Below are 21,185 nucleotides of genomic sequence, written 5' to 3' on the forward strand. Positions count from 1 at the left end.
ACACTAGAATATACTTACTCATTTCCTGCTCTGAGATAGGATTAGGAGAAAGGCACACTGGGCTCAAACTTAAGGAGTGTAAAGAACAGTTTGTTGACAGTAACTAAAAGAAAGAAGAATAAGGATCAGAACAAATTTTCAGAATACTTCCCCTCTCCATACAACCTTTTCTTACTTACTGATTATGTAAAGGGACAAAGCAAAAAATTTTCAGTCACTTTACAACTTCTTGAACAGTCCTTCTTTAGTTCACGTAGAGAGAGGAGTCTCTCTTTCTTGCTATGGAGACTTCTCCACAAGAAAACAGTTCTCTTGCAGCTCTAAACTTCCACAAATAGCAGCCACTCGGAAAAGGTGAAATCATGACACCCCTCCCATTTTTTCACAGTCATTTGCACAGCTGTGTTTATGGGCCATGTCAACTTCTGGGATATTAGTTTCAAGATGAGCAGTTTAAGAGCAGAGATTGTCTTCATCTCTTTCTGAAATCATCTTCATCTCTGGGAACAGAGGTCTTCTTCTCTCCCTGAGGGCACAGGGTCTCATCATTCTGCTCTCCTTCTCTGTTCAAACTTCTCATGGGATCACAACTACTTCAACATTTGCTTACTTTAGCACAGAGGCCTTTGCTGAACAAAACATCTCCCCATACTTTTCAATGTCTAATAGGGAAAAAGAAAGTCTGATGTATCAATGACATCTTTCTCCACAGCTTTAGCAGAGGATTTCAGCCCCAAGATCAAGGCATCTCCTCATCCCTCCCATCTGGGACTCAACTTCCTCTTCCCTGCCCTCGGTGTGTTCATGCTGCTCCTCTGTGTGCCTGCCCTGTGTCCTTTTCTCTCACTGGAGGGAGGATGGCAGCACTGGCAGAGTCAATATCTCTCGGGGCTGCAGATGGTTCTGTGAGCCCGGCCGGGCTCGGTGGCCAATCCTAATTTTGGCCGTGGTCCCTGGACATGAAGACCAGTTCTTTTCCATAGGAATGAAGGAACAGAGCCCCACTGCTTTTGGGGCAGATGAGAAGTGACCACCAGAGGCAAAGGCCAGCCAGACATGCCAGATTCTGTTCTTAGAGATACCCTTGAATACAGGAAATTTTTTAGGCAGAGTGTCAGTTTTGGCAATGGGCATCTGAAAAGATGGACGGTTCTTTTCCATACAAATGAGAGCACAGAGCCGCAGTTCTCCAGGAGCTGATGAGAGGCAGGAGTTGACATGGCAACATCATCCAGACCTGTCAGGTGGCCCCTTGGAGACCAAGCAAGCAACACCTGGTCCATGTTCCCTCGCTTCCATGTGGCCCCACAGTGTCTCAAGGGTCCCTTGCTTCCAGGAGGCCCTGAGGTGTCACAATGCCCCCTTGGTGACACCAGGCCCTGAAGGGTCGGAATGGTCTCCATGGATCCATCAGGCCCCACAGAGTCATAATGGTCTCCTGGTCCATAGAGCCCCGCGGTGTCCCCATGACCCCTTGGTTCCATGGGCTCCAGTGGTGTCACAATGATCCCCTTGGTTCTATGAGGATCTGCAGGGTCACGCAGGTTTATGGCATTTGTCCTTGCTGCCCCTCACATCCCCCTGCCCCACAAACAGCCCCGAGCCACCCGTGAGGGACAGGCCCTGCTGTGCCAGGCTGGGCTCAGGGCTTGGCCTTTCTGCTTCCCCCAGCCAGCCCAGGCCTTGCTCAGCATTGCAGTTCCCTGCTCTGAGCCTTGGGCTCCCTGCAATCCTAGCCTCAAGGATCTGCTCCCACCAGTCCCTGGGAGCCTTTGGCAGTCCCTGCCCTCAGTGGGGCCCAGTGATGCTCCAAGGGACTGGGAGTTTTGCTCCTGACTCCTTGTGCAGCTTTTTCAGCCTTCTCTCACTGACTGAGGATCCTGGGCTCAGCCCCAAATCCACCATAGGGATCATTAAAATACAGAAAGCCCTCAGGTGTGCTTTGTCTTCATTCAATGGTCTGCAAATCTCCAGGGCTTGTGCAGTTGATTGGAGCCAGTTTGGAGTTCTTGTAAGGAGGAAGATATCCAAGTGCACCTGCTGATTTTTTTATTTTGTAAAAGAAATATTCTTTTGTTTTCCAGTTTAGAGAAGAGCCGATAGAAGCATTCCCCAGGTGATCTTGATGCTCAGTGTCTCCTTAGGATGTCTGGGCATGTAGAAGAATGAGCCCCCTGGGGACTGACCCTTTTTGGACAAGCTGCTCCTCACCCCCAGCCTCATCATGTCTGACATCGCCCACCTGGCACTGACATCCCTGTGCCCTGCAGCAGAACCTTGTCCCTGAGCTCTGCAGCTCCATGTCCCAGCCCATTGCACCGTGTCACACCTGCTCTTCTCAGGGCTCTGCCTGCACACAGGCCCAGGAGAAGTTTTCCTCTTGGGAAGGAAAGAATGGAAAAGCCTGAGCAGGTTTCCTGAACAACAAACCCCACTCAGGAGCCACCTGCTCAGTATAGGCTGCCTGGAATGGTGTCACCTTTCTACAAGGGACAGTGTAACCAGAAATGATCTCTGGAAGCAGAATTCTCTGAGTCTCCCAGCTGAATTCTCTGTCCGGGCCCTTTCCCTGGATCTCGGTTGCAGATGGAAGCTGCTGGTGCCACCCTCACCTTTAACCTCTCTTTGGAATGCAAACAGATGTTGCTAGCTGTGTTAAGCAGGATTTGCTCAATGTTTCTATAAATCTTTTGTGTTCCTCATGGAATGAAGGGGCCATTTTGGCACTGAGGGGGTGACATGGAAGCAAGGAGTCAATTGTAACCCTGGGGTTCCATGGAACCAAGGGGCCACAGTGACACATCAGGGCCACGTGGATCCAGTGGTCCATTGTGACACTGTGGATCCAAGGAGACCATGGAGACACCCCCAGAACCTCATGGGACCAAGGATTCCATGGTGACCCAGCGGGGCTGCATGGAGCCAATGGTCCATGGTGACACTGTTCGTCCAAGGAGTCCGTTTGGACACTCTGGAAGCTCATGGAGCAAGGTGGCCATTGTGACTCTGAAGAACTTCATGGCACCAAATATCCATGGGGACACAGCAGGGCATCATGGAACCCAGGAACCGCTGTTGGCAGTGTGGAAACTCCTGGAACCAGGGGCTGTTGTGGGACTGCAGCACCATCACAGCTGCTGCACCTTTTCCCCTGCCCTGCACAGCTCCTTGGGAGGCACGGCAGGAGCAGCACCCTGGGAGCCTCGGGAATGCCCCTCTGGCATCCATGGCACACACTCCCTGGGGATGGAATTCCAGTTCCCAGCCAGGAAAAGATGTTCCTGCCCTTGAAGGCAAAGCTCTTATCGAAGAGCCAAAAGCTGAGCGGAGCAAGATCCTACAGTGACTTTTCACTGCCAGCCTTCATAACTGCACCCATGGTTGTTCTAGCTGGTGCATTGGGAATTAAATCAGCGCAGGGCCTTTGGTGAGAGATGCCCTGGGTCAAGGGAGACACTGAGAGAGAAACAGAGCAGGCAAAGGGAGGTGGGAGAGAAAGAAGGACACAAACACAACCAACTGGGAAGGTGGCACTCTGAAAAGCAAAACAAAACTGACTGAAAATTAATGGGACAGAAATCAATAATTCTGAAAGTTTTATTTACTATCAAAATATATCCCATACACCCTGCTGCACACAATCATGATCCCACACCCTTTACATTTGGATCCCACTTCTCCCAATTTCACTCCTACCCCATCTCACCCTGGAGGCTGTGGAATTGGATATTTTGTCATGGATTAGAGTTTTTTGAAGTGGAAACAAGCTATATTGAGGTGGGATTGTAACCTTTTGGGGCAAGATTTGGTTGTTTTCAGTGAGACTGAGTCATTTTGAGGTGAGAAATCAATCCATCTTGACTTTGGGAGTGCAAAGATATGGAGAACACTGCCTGAAATCCCCAAAGAACCCACAAATCCTTCAGAATATGTCCCCAAACTATAATTTCCATCTCTAATACCTATTAAAGTGTTGGACTTTGGGAATCTCTGAATAATTAATTTCTTTTCAGACCTATTTCAGGTGTTTTAATTGATAAAGACATATCTGAAGAACATTAGGGTCAAACCAAAAAGATAACCAGTCAGGTGTCTTCCCATCATGGATCACAGGGAATGTGGGTCAACAGGCCTGTATCCAACATGGGTCTTTCCATGGGAGATAAGGCTGGTGCAGTGTTGAAAGCTCTTCCTGCAGTTTGGGGACTCACAGGGCTTCCTTTACTAGTGCGTCCGTTGGTGTATGGTCAAGTGAGAGCTCTGGGTGAAGCTCTTCCCACACCGGGGACACTCGTAGGGCCTCTCCCCAGTGTGGATGCACCGGTGTTTGACAAGGGAGGAGTAGCACTTGAAGCCCTTCCCGCAGTCGGGGCAGCGGAAGGGTCTCTCCTCTGTGTGAATCCGCTGATGGCAGAGGAGATTTGAGCTGGTCTTAAACTTCTTCTGACACTCGGGACACTCAAAGGGCCTCTCCACAGTGTGGATCATTTGGTGGATGATCAGTTTGGACCTCTGGCTAAAGCCCTTCCCACATTGCTCACACGTGGATGGCCTTTCCCAGTTGTGGGTGATCTGGTGGCAGATCAAGTGGGATCTTGTGCTGAAGCTCTTCCCACATTCCCCACACTCATAGGGCCTCTCCCTGGTGTGGATGCGCTGGTGCCTGATGAGGGTGGAGTTGTGCTTGAAGCCATTACTGCATTCGGGGCAGCGGAAGGGCCTCTCATCTGTGTGTATCCGCTGGTGCAGAAGGAGATTTGAGCTGGTGTGAAACCTCCTCTGACACTCGTGACACTCATAGGGTCTCTCCCCAGTGTGGATGCGCTGGTGGATGATGAGTTGGGAGCTCCAGCTGAAGCCCTTCCCACACTCCCCACACTTGTAGGGCCATTCCCCGGTGTGGATCATCTGGTGGCAGATCAAGGTGTTGCTCTTCCTGAAGCTCTTCCCACATTCCAAGCACTTGTAGGGCTTCTCCCTATCATGGTTCTGCTCAGGGACCACCAGCTCTGAGCTCTGGCAGAAGCTCTGCCCACCTTCCTGACCCAGAGTGGGTCTTTCCTCCTCAGAGCATCCTGGGCTGGGCTTGCAGCCTTTCCTCCTGTGAGATCTCCAGGGATTTTCCTCCCTGTTGGATTCCTGCACTGTGGAGTTGCTCACAACTGCATCTTCCATGAGGTTCTGCTGCAGGGATTTGTCTTTCCTGGTCTCCATCCGCAGCTCCTGCTCTGGGGGAGGAAGGACAGGGAGAGGATGGGATTTGCCTCCATGCCAGAGGGAAGGGCAAGGAGATCCCCCCCAGTGTGTCCCCGGCAGGAGGGCACCAGCAGCGGGGCTGTCCTGCAGCCGGGGGCTGTGCTGGGCTGGGAGATGGAGCAGGAGAGAGGGGGAAAGGGGCACTGACTTCCTCCTCACCTGCTTTGGTGTCCCAGGGCATCTTCCTCTTCCTCGCAACCTTCTCGTCCATCTGGCAAACATTTGTGCATGGGAAATCCTGTTTTGGGAGAAAAACAAGGGATAAGCACAGTGAGTTTTGTAGTGGTTGAAAGGCAAACCGGGGGGAGAGTCTAAGCCAGAATGACAATTGAGTAAGAAAATTAAGATCAAGGCAATTATACAGAAACACTGGTTTGAACTCACAGAGTCAGGATATAACCTGACAACCCGTTGGTCAGGGTGGTGGTAGCAGTCTGATGAACTGGTGGCTGCAGTCTGGCTGGAGTGATGAACGTGATTCTGTCAAAACAGTGATCCTGTAGAAAGGTCTGGTCTTCCTCTGAAGGTCCACTGGTGGTTATGGAGCTCTTGTCCTCTGGGAATCCAGTAGACAAGGTGGTCGTGGTGTTGCAAGGGTGAGATTATATCCAGGCAGGAATGCTTGGTTCCTCCCCCTGGGCGGAGCATCCCACAATGGGATGATGTAATTTTATCAGTGCTGCAGTGACACTCAATGGCCCATTAACAGAAGATGGCCCTGGAGGGCGTTATCAGGGCTGAGCCATGGAAGAGATAAAGAACACTGCCCCACCTGTTGATAACAGTTTATGGAGATGGGGACTGAAAACACTTTTGGTTACATCTGACACTGAAACCTGAAACAGTGAGGCAATCCCTGCTCGGGGTGGGGGGTGAACACCACCCCCCTTACCCAAACTGTCTCAGGTGTAAAACCCCCACCCTGGGAAGGCCACGCACACAGGGGACAATGTCACACTTGCCCCGCTTCTAGGGAGATCTCTGTCCCTGTCACTCCCTTGCTCTCTCCCCTTTTCTCTTTCTTTGCATCTCTCTCTACCTCACATTTACTGTTCAATAAAATCCACTTTGGATTTGGTCTTCTGAGCTCCTTAATTGGAGCAGAGGCATCTCTCTAACAATTTTATTATCCAGATTGCAACATTATTTTGCACAGTGAGTTCAGGGCACTGTTGTCTGACCCCAAGTGCCTTTGACAACAGCCTTGTTCCCTCCTCTGAGGAGCTCGTGGCTCTTTCTGGAGCAACTCTTGAAAACTTAGATGCAGCTTCCTCTGAGCAACTTTTGGAAGAACTTATGAGAAAAATGGCTGTTGTGAGTGGCCATTGTAAAGAAAATATTTTGTTGTCCTTCCCTGAAAAGTTTGTTAAAATCATTGAAGGAAAGGGAAAAAATTATACCAACGAGACTGACAAGGATAATTCGCCACCCGGTGAGAAACACAAGGCTACTAAAGTCCTACAAGAAACCCAGCTCAAGTAGATAAATTCCCAAATAACTCCTGAATACACAGGCTTGGGGGGAGAATCATTATTTTCTTGGTCCCTGTAACCTTTGTGACAGCTACACAGACCTTTCCCTTCCTTTAATAATCTGTATTGGGACAAATTTCGAGTTTTCTTTAATCAGAACCTGCCATCATCTGAGCAGGAGCTGTGCTGGAACTGATGAAATTTGGAATTGCCACAAAATTGCTTCTGTGGTTGGTTTATTAATGTTTGGGATTTGTTTGCATTTCCATTACAAGTAACGTGTGGGAAGAGCAAATGTTCCTCAAGGCATTTTATGGAGGGTTAAGTTTAATTTCTGCTGAGTTTGTTTTGTCCAGTGCCCAGGGGATGCTCAAGGGGTCTCTGGTTTTGGTTTGGCCCTAATTTTCTTCTGATTTGTCTTTATCACTTAAAAACACCTGAAAAATGGCTAAAAAGAGTATTGACCATTGATGTCAAAAGTCCCACCATTTAAGAGGTATTTGAGGTGGAATATATTGTTTGGGAACATTTTCTGATGGATCTGTGGGTTCTTGGGGGATATCTGGTAGTATTTTCCATATCTTTGCACTCCAAATGACAAGGTGGATTTGTCTGTCACCTCAAAATGACTCAATCCCACTGGAAACCCCTCAATCTAACCCCAAAATTGCTCAATCCCACCTCAAAATGGCTGGTACCCACCTCAGCCCCATGCCAAAATTACTGAATTCCACAGCCTCCAGGATGAGATGGGGTTGGAAGGTGATCAAGAGAAGTGAGATCCAAATTTGAGGTTGTGGGATCAGGATTGTGTGGGGCTGGGTGGGTGTGATTTATTTTGATAATAAATAAAACTATCAGAATTATTGATTTCTGTCCCATTCATTTTCTGTCAGTTCTGATTTGATTTTCAGAGTGCTGCCTTCTCAGCTGATTTTGTTTGTGTCCTCCTGTCCCAGACTGAAAAACAAGATGTGTTCTATTTGCCATCTGTATGGCAGTTGTCCTGTGTTAAGTGGGCAGTTTTTCCTTATCTCTTCCACAATCAATCCTCCCTCAGGGGAGACATCTGCTGATAACGGGCTATTGAATGTCACTGCATGACTGATAAGAACTGTAACATCCTATTGTGAGTTGCCCCGCCCAGAGAGAGGAGCCAAGCATTCCTACCTGCATCTAGTCTCGAGATTCTGGCCCACCAACACAGCTTTTCTGTGCTGGATTTTCCCAGAGGAACAGCTGCCTCTTCCTCTTCAGAGGAAGACTCCCTTTTCTACAGGATCACTTCAACAGAACCACACTCCTGGAGGACTGCAGCCACAATTACAATTGGACTGCGGCCAACACCCTGTCCAACAGAGTCAGGTTGTATTCTGGCTCTCTCAGTGTTGTTTTGGCTCACTGCATTATTCATATTTTCATTTTCTTCACTAATAAAAAGCTGTTATTCCTGCTCCCATATTTTTACCTGAGAGCCCCCCTTAATTTCAAATTTATACCAATTCAGAAAGAAAGAGTCTACATTTTTACATTTCAGGGGAGGTTCCTGCCTTCCTTTGCAGACACCTGTCATTCCAAACCAAAACACCTCCTTTCTCTCCTGCCTTCCTTTGCCAGCTCTGTTTCTCTCTCAGTGCCTCCTTTGACCCAGGGCTGCTCCCACCAAAGACCCTGCCCTGAGTTAATTCCCAATTCATGAGCTACAACAACCATGGGTGAAGTTAGGGAGGTTGGCAGTGAAATCTCACGGTAAGATCATGCTCCACTCGGCTTTTGGCTCTTCCATAAGAGCTTTGCCTTCAAGGGCAGGAACATCTTTTCCTGGCTGGGAACTGGAATTCCACCCCCTGGGAGCATGTGCCATGGATGCCAGAGGGGCATTCCCGAGGCTCCCAGGGTGCTGCTCCTGCCGTGCCTCCCAAGGAGCTGTGCTGGGCAGGGGACAAGGTGCAGCAGCTGTGCTGGTTCTGAAGTCCCACAACAGCCCCTGGTTCCAGGAGTTTCCACACTGCCAACAGCGGTTCCTGGGTTCCCATGATGCCCTGCTGTGTCCCCATGGATATTTGGTGTCATGAAGTTCTTCAGTGTCACAATGGCCACCTTGCTCCATGAGCTTCCACAATGTCCAAATGGCCTCCTTGGATGGGCAGTGTCAGCATGGACCATTGGCTCCATGCAGCCCCACTGGGTCACCATGGACTCCTTGGTCCCATGAGGTTCTGGGGGTGTCTCCATGGTCTCCTTGGATCCACAGTGTCACAATGGACCACTGGATCCACGTGGCCCTGATGTGTCACTATGGCCCCTTGGTTCCATGGGACCCCAGGGTCACAACTGACTCCTTGTTTCCATGTAACCTCCTCAGTGCCAAAATGGCCCCTTCATTCCATGGGGAACACAAAAGATTGATAGAAACATTGAGCAAATCCTGCTTAAAACACTTGGGAACATCTGTTTGCATTCCAAAGAGAGGTTAAAGGTGAGGATGGCACCAGCAGCTTCCATCTGCAACAGAGATCCAGGGAAAGAACCGGGACAGAGAATTCAGCTGGGAGACTCAGAGAATTCTGCTTCCAGAGATCATTTCTGGTTACACTGTCCCTTGTAGAAAGGTGACACCATTCCAGGCAGCCTGTACTGAGCAGGTGGCTCCTGAGTGGGGTTTGTTACTCAGGAAACCTGCTCAGGCTTTTCTATTCTTTTCTTCCCAAGAGGAAAACTTCTCTTGGGCCTGTGTGCAGGCAGAGCCCTGAGGAGAGGAGGTGTGACACGGTGCAATGGGCTGGGACATGGAGCTGCAGAGCTCAGGGACAAGGTTCTGCTGCAGGGCACAGGGATGTCAGTGCCAGGTGGGCAATGTCAGACATGGTGAGGCTGGGGGTGAGGAGCAGCTTGTCCAAACAGGGTCAGCCCTCAAGGAGCTCATTCTTCTACATGCCCAGACCTCCTAAGGAGACAGTGAGCATCAAGATCACCTGGGGACTGCTTCTATTAGCTCTTCTCTGAACTGGAAACTAAGAATACTCAATTAAAGAAAAAAAGTCATGAGGTGCACTTTGAAATCCTCCTCCTTACAAGAACTCCAAACTGACTCCAATCAGCTGCACAAGCCCTGGAGATTTGCGGACCATTGAATGAAGACAAAGCTCCCCTGAGGGCTTTCTGTATTTTGATTATCCCCAACATGGATTTGGGACTCTGTCCAGGACCCTCAGGCACTGAGAGAAGGCTGAAGAAGCTGCTCAAGGAGTCAGAAGAAAAATTCCAAGTCCCTTGGAGCATCACTGGGTCCCACTGAGGGCAGGGACTGCCAAAGGCTCCCCAGGGACTGGAGAGAGCAGATCCTTGAGGCTAGGATTGCAGGGAGCCCAAGGCTCAGAGCAGGGAACTGCAATGCTGAGCAAGGCCTGGGCTGGCTGGGGGAAGCAGAAAGGCCAAGCCCTGAGCCCAGCCTGGCACAGCAGGGCCTGTCCCTCATGGGTGGCTGGGGCTGTTTGTGGGGCAGGGGGATGTGAGGGGCAGCAAGGACAAATATCACAAACCTGTGTGACCCTGCAGATCCTCATGGAACCAAGGGGCCGGTGTGACACTGTGGGAAGTTGATGAACCAAGGGGATCATTGTGGCACTGTGGGGCCTCATGCAATCAAGGAAACCACTGTGGAATTTTGTGACCCCAAGGAACCAAGGGTCCACGGTGATGTTGTGCAGCCACAGTGTCACAGAGGAGCCGTTGTGACACAGCGAGGACACACGGAGCCGAGGGGCCATTGTGAAACATGAGGGCCTTGTGGAACCACAAAGCCATTGTGACATTGCAAGGCCTCATGGAAACACAGGGCCATTGTGACACTGCAGAAGCAAGGGGAACATTGTGACACTCCAGGGCCTCATGGAACCAAAGACACCATTGTGACACTGTGGGGTCCCACAAAACGAAGGGAACATGGAACAGGTCTGGCTGGCTGGGCCTCCTGGGGAGCACCTGACAGGTCTGGCTGACCTTGGCATGTTGAGGGCTGCTTCTCATCTGCCCCTGAAGCACTGGGACTCTGGGCTTTCCTTTCTATAGGAGAGAACTGTCCTTCTCCTTCAGGGACCCAGGGACAAAACCAGGATTCCTTCTCCAAATTTCCTTATATTCCAAGGATTGTTCCCAGATAAAATCTTCCAGAAGAAACAACTCTGGCTGCCTTGGCCACCCAGGGGCCACCTCTTATCTGCCTTTGAAACTCTTGGACCATGTGCTTTTCTTTCTTATGGGAAGAAATCATCCATCTCAACTATGCACCCATGGCCAAAATTTGGCATCTGCCTCCAGAATTTCCTATATCCAAGGATAGCTCGCAGACAAAAGCAGCTAAGATAGGTCAGAGACATGTCTGGCTGGCCTTGGCTTCTGAGGGCTGGCACTCATCTGCCTCTGAAACACTGGGGCTCTGTGCTTTCCTTCCTTATGAAAATAACTCTTCTTCCTGTCCAGGAACCCACAGACAAAATTGAGATTTGCTCTCTAAAATGCCCTGTGTCCAAGGATAGCTCCTAGATGAAAGGTGCCAAGGTCTGGCTGGCTTGGCCTAAGCAGGGCCACCTCTCATCTTCTTCCAGGACACTTGGACTTCACACTTCTTTTTCTTATAGTCTAGGTGCCCATGGCCAAAACCCAAAACTGGGATTCCACGTCCAAAACTCTGTACATCCAAGGATGCCCCACGTGAAAGCAGCCAGGACAGAAAGGTCTGGCTGCCGTTGGTCTCTTCTGAAACACACAGGCTGCCTCTTATCTGATTTTGAAACACTGGGGCTCTGTGCTTTCCTTCCTATGGAAAAGAACCGTCCTTCTTATCCACACAGAAATGGCCGTACTTGCAGTTCTACCTCCCAAATTCCCTATATCTAAGAGTTGCTTTCAGACAAAAGCTACCAGAACAGAGAGGTCTGGCTGACTTAAGGCTCTGGTGGCCACCTTTCATCTGCCCCTCAAACAGCGGTGTTCTGTGCTTTTCTTCCCATGCAATGAACAGCCCTTCTCCTCCAAGTGTTCCTGTCTGAAATTGGGATTCCACGTCTAAAATTCCCTATATCCAAGGGTTTCTCCCAGACAAAATCTGCCAGTACTGACAAATCTAGCTGGCCTTGGCTTCTGCTGGCTGCCCCTGCCACACTGGGGCTTGGTTCTTCCCTTCCCATGGTGATCACTGTGACACTGTGGGCACCTCATGGAACCAAGGGGATCATTGTGGCACCACTGGAGCCCATGGAACCAAGGGGCCATGGTGACACCGCGGGGCTTCATGGACCCAGAGACCATTATGACTCTGTGGGGCCTGATGGAACCATGGAGACCATTCTGACCCTTCAGGGCCTGGTGTCACCAAGGGAACATTGTGACACCTCAGGTCCTCCTGGAAGCAAGGGACCATTGGGACACTGTGGGGCCCCATGGAAGTGAGGGAAACATGGAACAGGTCTGGCTGGTTTGGCCTGCCAGGGGTCACCTGACTTGTCTGGGTGATCTTGGGATGTCAAGGGCTGCCTCTCATCAGCTCCTGGAGCACTGGGGATCTGCGCATTTCTTGCTATGGAAAAGAACTCTCCATCTTTTCAGATGCCCATAGCCAATACTGACATTCTGCCTAAAACATGCCCTATATTCAAGGGCATCTCTCAGAATAAAATCTGGCAGCTCTGGCTGCCCTTGTCCTCTGGTGGTCAGGCCTCTTCTGCCCCTAAAACAGTGGGGCTCTGTTCCTTCATTCCTATGGAAAAGAACTGGTCTTCATGTTCACGAACCATGGCCAAAATTAGAATTGGCCACCGAGCCTGGCCAGGGTCGTGTAACCATCTGCAGGCCAAGGGAGATATTGACTCTGCCAATGTTGCCATCCTCCCTCCAGTGAGAGAAAAGGACACAGGGCAGGCACACAGAAGAGCAACATGAAGACACCAAGGTAACTGAAGGGGAAGGTGAGTCCCAGGTGGGAGGGATGAGGGGATGCCTTGATCTTGGGGCTTAAATCCTCTGGTAAAGCTCTGGAGAAGGATGTCATTGATACATCAGACTCTCCTTTTCTCTATAAGGCATTGAAAAGTATGGGGAGATGACTAGTTCAGCAAAGGCCTCCATGCTAAAGTAAGCAAATGTTGCAGTAGCTGTGATCCCATGAGAAGTTTGAACAGCCAAAGAGTAGAGTGATGAGACCCTGTGCCCTCAGCGTGAGAAGATCTCTGTTCCCAGAGATGATTTCAAAAAGAGATGAAGAGAACTTTTGCTCTTAAACAGCTGATCTTTAAACTAATACACTATAAATTGACATGGCCCCTAAACACAGCTGTGGGAAAACTGTGAAAAAATGGCATGGACATAATGATTGCAGATCTTTCCAGGTAGCTGTTATTCATGAAAATGAAAAGCCATAAGATAAATGGTTTCTTGTGGAGAAGTCTCCATAACATTAAGAAGAGGAACTTCTCTCCCTAAGTGAACTGAAGAAAGACTATCTTAGACGTGGTAAACTGATTGAAAATTTTAGGTTTTGACTCTTTAAATGGTCACTAAGGAAGAAGTGGTTGCATGAAGAGGAGAAGAACTGTTCTGAAAGTTTTGTTCTGATCTTTATTACTCTTTCTTTTAGTTATTGTTAACAAACTTTTCTTTATCCTCTTAAAATTTTAGTCCACTTTGCCTTTCTCCTAATCTGATCTTAGAGCAGGAAATTCCTAAGTATATTCTAGTGAATGTACTGGTAATTAACCAGCACTGAACCAACCACACTAACTAATGCATTGACCGAGAAATCTCAAACTGGTGAACCAAAACATCTAAAGAAACTTCCTGATGAACTGCCCCAGACAAGAGAGAAATCAAGGCAGAGCCATGGTTTTTCAGGACTTGCTTGATCCTAAGGAGCCCCGTGGTGCATTTGGAGCTGAGCCCTGGAACCTCAGGGCCTGAGAGGAGATTGCACAAACCTTTCCTGGAGTCAGAGTCAGAGGAAACATCCAAAGTGTCACAAGGCATTAATAGGACCCACTGAGGTCCATCTATACCACAGGCTCCTCATGGACTCCTTGGAGGAGAGAATTGGAGGCCAGGATGGCACAAAAAACTCTCAGAGACTCAGTGTGGAAAGGAGAATCCAAAGTGCCGCGCTCCCGCCCCGGTTCCCTTTGTCTCAGCCCCGGCTAGCTCTCATCCTGGGGCGAGGGCGGGCGATGGAGGCACCCTCCGCCGCTCCCAGCTGGGGTTTGGAGAGTGCCTTTGTGGGTCCCGAGCAGCGCTAGCAAGCCTCGCGGTGGTAAATGAAGAGCGGATCCTGCTGGGGGCTAAGTCCGAGTTTATTGTAGCCCAACGGGGCCAAATGTCCTAGAACGATGCCAGCCAACAGGAACAAGCACAAGGTGCTTGCACTGGCTTATAAACTGTAAGGGAGGGGTATCTAACGACCAATGGGGATAGGGATAGGGGGTGGCTCCGGGATGGGGGGATATGGTGGGGTCCAATGGGGGAAGGATATGGGGGGAGCCCCAGGTCCTCGCCCAATCACCCGGTGCCCTGAGTAGAAGCTTCTGGATGGATGGGAAGGGGCACCGAGTGATAGACAAGGCACCCGGGGGGGGTAAAATGCCTCTTTCAGGGTGATGGATAGATACTGGGAAGGCGGGAAGGGCGGACAAGGCGGGAAAACTGGGGATAAACCAAGTTGCACACGGGGGTACAAAGGAATAAACCAATACATAATACAGGGATAATAAAACATATACATAACGCAACTCCACACCAAAGTACCTTAAAAACCTTGAGTATCTCAAAGTATTAATGAGCCCCACTGCATGTCAGTATAATGCTCTCAAGGGACTCATTAAAGCAGATAATTGGAGGTCATGATTGCACAAACCTCTCACAGAGTCTGTATCAAAAGGGAATTACGAAATACCTTAAAATAACTGAAGTACCTTGAAGAATTAATGAGTCCCACTGAGTGTTGTTCCTGACAAAGTCTCTCTGGGGACTAATTAAAGCAGATAAATGGAGGCCATGATTGCACAAAGCTCTCCGAGACTTCAAGGCAAAAGCAAAAGCCAAATTGGCTTTTGGCAAAAGCCAAAATCCGTCAGTCCCTGGGAGCATGAAGGAGCCCCCAGGGCCATTCCTGACCAAGGCTCCCCAGGGACTCCTTCCAGCAGATCCTTGACCCCACTGGGATGTGGGCATGGGGGGGATGCTGAGGGCAGGAGCAGGGGCTGACAGTGCCCAGCCTGGCTGGGGCTGTGCCAGGAGGCCCCAGGGCCTCAGGACAAAGTGTCTCCTCACAGCCCTTGTGGCACAGACCCTGCTGTGCCCCAGGGCACCAAGACTTGGCTTCTCTTTGTCCCCACCTGGCATCAGTGCCTCCAGTTCTCTGCTCTGCCTGGGGCCTGGGGACACTTTCTCAGTCGTGTCCCTCAGTGGGACCCACTAAAAGTCCAAGAAACTTTGGAGTTGGATTCTGACTTGGAGTTCTGGAGAGGTTTCTGCAGCTCCCTCTCAGGGCCTGATGTTCAGGGCCTGAGCACAAAGCCCCAGAGGGTCATTAAAGTCATTGTGCTGTGTCTGTGCTGCTGAGCTGGGCCAGGCTCCTGGCACAGAGGGTGATCCTGGTAACCAAGCAGAGCTTCAAAAGCACATTTCTCTTGCTGAGCAGCTCTTCTCCCAGCCCAGCAGGGCTGGGGCACTGCCTGCAGCCAGCCCAGGCACAGCACAGAGGCAGAGAGCTTCAATCAGTCAGGGCTGGGAAGGGGCTGAGAAGTGCCTGGGGCAGAATCACTGCCAGCCCTTGGCACAGGAACCTCTGTCTGCAGGACAATGCAGCTGCAGCTCCTGGAGCCATCTCCTAAAGCTGGAACATCCCAATGCCCACAGAGCCTGTGAGTGCATTCTCTGCTCATCTCCTGTGCAGAGCAGCCAGGGGTGCCCAGGGCTGTCCTGCAGAGCAGGGTCCTGCAGCCCAGGGCGCTGTGCTGGGCCAGGGACTCTGCTGCCTGCCAGGGACAGCTCTCAGCCGGCCCTGGAGCTGCTCCCAGCGCTGGCCAGGAGCTGTGGGGGGAAGGAGCCACCCTGAGCAGGGCAGGTGCTGCTGCTGAGAGGGGCTGGCTGGGGCAGGGCTGCTCCCAGCTCCAGACCAGCCTGGGCACAGCTCCGGAGGACACTTCCCAAAGAAGGTAAGCCTGGGATTGCTGTAAAGGTCAGGAGCTTTCCTGAGAGTGTTTTCAATTTCCTGCTTGGAGTAGGATGGGAAATTTGGGATCATGACAAAATGATCTTTGATTTTTATACATTTTCCATATATTCATAGCTCTGTAAATTACTATTTTTTTGTTATACAAATATAATCCTTACTTTACTCTGTTAAAGTCTTAATTAACTCTGTTAAATTACTATTATGTGCTTATATAATGGTAATTCTTAGCTGACTCTAATATGTTTTCTACCTATGTCTTAGATTGTACAACAATAAGCTGACTATATAAATACATTCCTGAAATACTGCATAGTCTTATTATGAGGAAGAGGCCCTACAAGAATAACATTTTGGTTTTTGACAACAATGTGTGTAGTCATAACTAAAGTGGGGCAAAGAAGCCCTTGGATCTACTCCAATGGGTTGAGCCAGGGGACAACTGGGACAACTGAATCTCGTATTGGATATTCCTGTTAAATATCCTAATTAATCAACCTTAGTAAATTGTTGAAATCAAGGGCCAGGTGTCCCCCATCCCCACTGGGACACCTGGGAGCTTCTAATAAAGGTCTGGTTTTTACTTTACTGGTCTAACACTGCGGCAAGGGTTTTTTTTTCTCTTTTGATTATAAACAGGGGGATGAGAGAAGCAGAAGAGGAATTGTAATCCCAGAATGACAGAACATTCTGAGTTGAAAGGGACACACAGGATCATCAAAGGAATGTTTGAACATTTACAGAGACTCCAGAACTGTGACTTTGGGTGGTCAGTGTCTCTGCTGGGAGCCTCCCAAAGGGCCTTCAGCCACTCCTCAGCCCTGGGCAGCAGCAGCATCACCTCTGCAGGGCCCAGCAGGGCTCTCCTGAGCTGCCCTTGCCCAGCTGCACACAGAGCCTGCCCCAGCCAGGGCCCTGCACACAGGCAGGTTTCTGTAGGGCCGGGCCGAGGGCACACAGGGTGGGATGGGCTCTGTGAGCACTGGCAGGGACAAGGCACCTCTCAGGAGGGGATGTCCAGGCCCAGGGAGATGCTCAGGGAAGCAGAGGGGGCTGAGCAGAGCAGTGCTGGGGGAACAAGCCCATCCAGCCCCTCATCTTCCCTCAGCCACAGGGAATACTTTGCCTCTCACATCTCTCAGTGGCAAATTCTGAGTGCAGCAGGAATGCTGGGGACTTCTGATCTCAGAGAGATAGGAATGGTGAGTGGGTAAGAAAACAATTCCTAAAACCAACTCCTGCCATCTATTTCCTTTAGAAATAAAGTGAAATTCCTTTAGAAGTCTGAATGCAGATGCTACCAAGCCTTTCTGCATCAGGAGTGATTCCCCTGAAAAATCCTGAAAATTCAGCCTTGTTCTTCTGCCCCATGGCCACAAACCCACGGCAGTAGGGCAGGGATGGCTCCTCGAGAGCCCTCATGCACTGCCCTTGCTGCTCCTGGCACACTCAGCCAGCACAGCTGGAGCTCAGGCAGGGACCTGGGTGAAGGTTTTCCCAGAGCAGGAACAAGGGAGGGTGAGTCCCAGCAGGACAGTCTGAAGGGAATGGCCCAGGTTTGTCTCCAAGCAGCCTCTCCTGACTTGTCCCTTTCCTTTCTCCATGAACAGGTGCCCATGTGCAGCCACAGCAAATGTCCAACAGCAGCTCCATCAGCCACTTCCTCCTGCTGGCACTGGCAGACACGCGGCAGCTGCAGCTCCTGCACTTCTGCCTCTTCCTGGGCATCTCCCTGGCTGCCCTCCTGGGCAACGGCCTCATCATCAGCGCAGTAGCCTGCGGCCACCACCTGCACATGCCCATGTTCTTTTTCCTGCTCAACCTGGCCCTCAGTGACCTGGGCTCCATCTGCACCACTGTCCCCAAAGCCATGCACAATTCCCTCTGGGGTACCAGGAACATCTCCTACTCAGGATGTGCTGCACAGCTCTTTTTCTTTATGTTCTCCATCTCAGCAGAGTATTTCCTCCTGACCATCATGTGCTATGACCGCTACATGTCCATCTGCAAACCCCTGCACTACGGGACCCTCCTGGGCAGCAGAGCTTGTGCCCACATGGCAGCAGCTGCCTGGGCCAGTGCCTTTCTCATTGCTCTGCTGCACATGGCAAATACATTTTCCCTGCCCCTGTGCCATGGCAATGCCCTGGACCAGTTCTTCTGTGAGGTGCCCCAGATCCTGAAGCTCTCCTGTTACAAATCCTACCTCAGGGAACTTGGGTTCCTTGTGGTTAGTGGCTGTATAGCTTTTGGTTGCTTTGTGTTCATAGTTTTCTCCTATGTGCAGATCTTCAGGGCTGTACTGAGGATCCCCTCTGAGCAAGGACGGCACAAAGCCTTTTCCACCTGCCTCCCTCACCTGGCCATGGTCTCCATGTTCCTCAGCACTATTACATTTGCTCACCTGAAGCCCCCCTCCATCTCCTCCCCATCCCTGGATCTGTCCCTCTCAGTTCTGTACTCGGTGGTGCCTCCAGCCCTGAACCCCCTCATCTACAGCCTGAGGAACCAGGAGCTCAAGGTTGCACTGTGGAGACTGATGACTGGATGCTTTCAGGAACATTAAAGTGCTGGCCAATTTCTACAATGCACTTGCAATGAAAGTCATCTTTGATACAAGTTGGTTTCAATGTGGGGGTCTTTTTTGTTTTGTTTTAGTTTTCCATATTGTAGACAAAGAAATGTCATGGTCTGTGCCATTTCTCATCTTGTTTCTCTTCACTTTCCCTGTCTCCAGTGACTGTGTCAATGTAGGGCTGCACTCTTTATGGCTTTAAAGGAGCTAAAGGTTCTCCCAGCCAAGTTTTCTGCTGAGAATTTTTGTGGATAAAGTGCAGGACTCAGAACTAGGACTTGTTAAACCTCACCTTGTGGGATTTTGGCCCTGGATCCAGCCTGTTCAGGGCCCTGTGCAGAGCCCTCCTACTTTCCAGCAGATCAACACTCACATCCAGCTTGGTGTCACCTGGAAAGATGTCCTTGGTTCTAAGGGGCCCCTCAGTGTCACAATGTCCCTTTGGTTACACCAGACCCTACACTGTCACACTCGTCTCCTTGGTTCCATGCGGTCCCAAAATGTGACAATGGACTCCTTGGTTCCATGGGGCTCCACAGTGTCACAATGTCCTCGTTGGTGCCCCAGTTTCACAGTGGCCCCTTGGTTCCATGGGGCCCCAGGGTATCACAAAGGCCCCTTGGTCACATGAGGTTCCACACTGTCACCATGCTCTCTGTGCTTCCACAGGTCCCCTCAGTGTCACAATGGACTCCTTGTTTCCACGAGGCCACACAGTGTCACAACAGCCTTCCAAATTCCCTGAGGCCCCTGAGTGTCACAGTGGCCCCTTGGTTACACAAGGTCCTGCAGTGTCACAATGTCCCCTTGGTTCCATGAGGCCCCACAGTGTCAGAAGGGCCCCTTGGTTCCACTGGGCCCTGGACTCTCCCAATGCTCTCCTTGGTTTGGCAGTGTCACAGTGGTGAAACCCCTCGGTCACACGAGGCCCCGCAGCATCACCATGGCCTCTGTGGTTCCACCAGGACCCAGTGTCATGGGGACTCCCTGGTTCCATTTGGCCCCAGAGCACAACAATGGAGCCCTGGTTCTATGGGGCTGCACAGTGTCACCATGGTCCTCTTAGTTCCACGAGGCCCTGCAGGGTCACAATGGCCCCAGAGTGTCCCAATCATCACAGAATGACAGAATCAAATAGGCTGGAAAAGACCTTTGGGATCATCAAATCCAACCAATGCCCTAATACCGCCTTGTCACCCAGACCATGCCACTGAGTGCCACTGGAGAGGGATAGTGACTCTGCCACCTCCCCCATGGCCTGTCCATTCCAATGCCCACTCACCCTTTCTGTGAAGAACTTCTTCCTCTTGTCCAGCCTAAACCTCCTCTGGTGCAGCTGGAGGCTGTGTCTTCTTGTCCTGCCCTCCAGCAGATCCACACTCACACCCAGCTGGGTGTCACCTGCAAATTTGGGGATGGTGGGCTCAATCCCCTCCCCCAGATCATCAGTGAAGATGTTAAACAGGACTGGGCCCAACACAGATCCCTGGGGGACAGCACCAGGGACTGGACACCAGCTGGGTGCAGCACCATCCCCACCCCTCTCTGGGCCCAGCCTCCAGCCAAGTCTTCCATCTCCCAGCCAGGAGGGAACCTGCCCAAGCCGTGGGCTGCAGCTTTTCCAGGGAATGCTGTCAGAGACAGTGTCCAAGGCTTTTCTGAAGTCCAGATGGACACATCCACAGCCTTTCCCACATCCACAGGTGGGTCACCTGGTTATAAAAGGAGATCAGGTTGCTCAGGCAGGACCTGCCCCTCTTAAATCCACGCTGGCTGGCTCTGACCCCTCGGCCATCCTGTGGGTGCCCTGTGGTGGCTCTCAAGGTGATCTGTTCCATAACCTTGCCAGGCACCGAGGTCAGGCTGACAGGCCTGGAGCTCCCCAGATCCTCCTTCCAGCCCTTCTTGGGATGGGCTCACACTGGCACCTCCAGTGCTCTGGGACCTCCCTGGTGAGCCAGGACTGATGGTAAATGATGGGGAGCAGCTTGGGGAGCTCATCCACCAGCTCCCTCATCCTCCTAGGATGGATCCCATCCCATCCCATACACCTGTGAGCATCTGAGTGGTTCAGCAGGTCTCCAGCTGCTTCCTCGTGGATTACAGGGGCCTGTTCTGCTCCCTGTGCCCATCTACCAGCTCAGGAGAACTCTTGTCCTGAGGACAACCTGTCCTAATATTGAAAATTGAGACAAACAAGGTGTTAAGTAGCTCAGCCTTTTCCTTATCTTTAGTTACTCTATTCTCCAATGCATCCAAAAAAGGGTAGAGTTTCTCCTTATTTCACGTTTTGCTATGAATTTATTCATAGACACATTTTTTATTATTTTTCACAGAAGTGGCCAGGTTAATCTCTTATTGAGATTTCACCTCTTTCCTTTATTTTCCTGCATGACCTAACAACATCCTTAAACAATTCCTAAGCTGCCTGACCTTCTGTCATAAGTTAACGCACCTTCTTCCTTCCCTTGAGTTCCCACAAAAGCTCCATGGGCAACCAGGACAGTCATTTTCCTCACCAGCTCATTTTTTGCCACACTGGGACACACTGCTCCTTCCCCCTTAAGATTACTGTCTTGAACTGTGTCCATCCTCCCTGGACCCCTTTGTTTTTAAGGGCTGTTTCCCATTAAAAAATCCGTACCTGATTCAGTACTCCTGGGGA

At 50.7% G+C, this 21,185-nt stretch overlaps 2 protein-coding genes across 2 annotated transcripts; one reads left to right on the forward strand and one right to left on the reverse strand.

The window, feature by feature from the left end:
* Positions 1–3,584: 3,584 nt before the first annotated feature.
* On the reverse strand, positions 3,585–20,224 carry LOC146764439 (uncharacterized). Its single transcript, XM_085564444.1, has 3 exons — positions 19,803–20,224; positions 5,416–5,494; positions 3,585–5,228 (listed from the first exon to the last, which is right to left on the reverse strand). The coding sequence occupies exons 2-3, from the start codon at positions 5,465–5,467 to the stop codon at positions 4,225–4,227; spliced, it is 1,056 nt and encodes a 351-aa protein (XP_085420570.1). The 5' UTR covers positions 5,468–5,494; positions 19,803–20,224; the 3' UTR covers positions 3,585–4,224.
* On the forward strand, positions 17,579–19,467 carry LOC110483530 (olfactory receptor 14J1-like). The gene has a single exon (XM_021553511.4). The coding sequence runs from the start codon at positions 17,579–17,581 to the stop codon at positions 18,509–18,511; it is 933 nt and encodes a 310-aa protein (XP_021409186.3). The 3' UTR covers positions 18,512–19,467.
* Positions 20,225–21,185: the final 961 nt, after the last annotated feature.

Source organism: Lonchura striata, chromosome 33 (assembly GCF_050655825.1).
Source record: "Lonchura striata isolate lonStrDom1 chromosome 33, ASM5065582v1, whole genome shotgun sequence".
NCBI classification, from domain to species: Eukaryota; Metazoa; Chordata; class Aves; order Passeriformes; family Estrildidae; genus Lonchura; species Lonchura striata.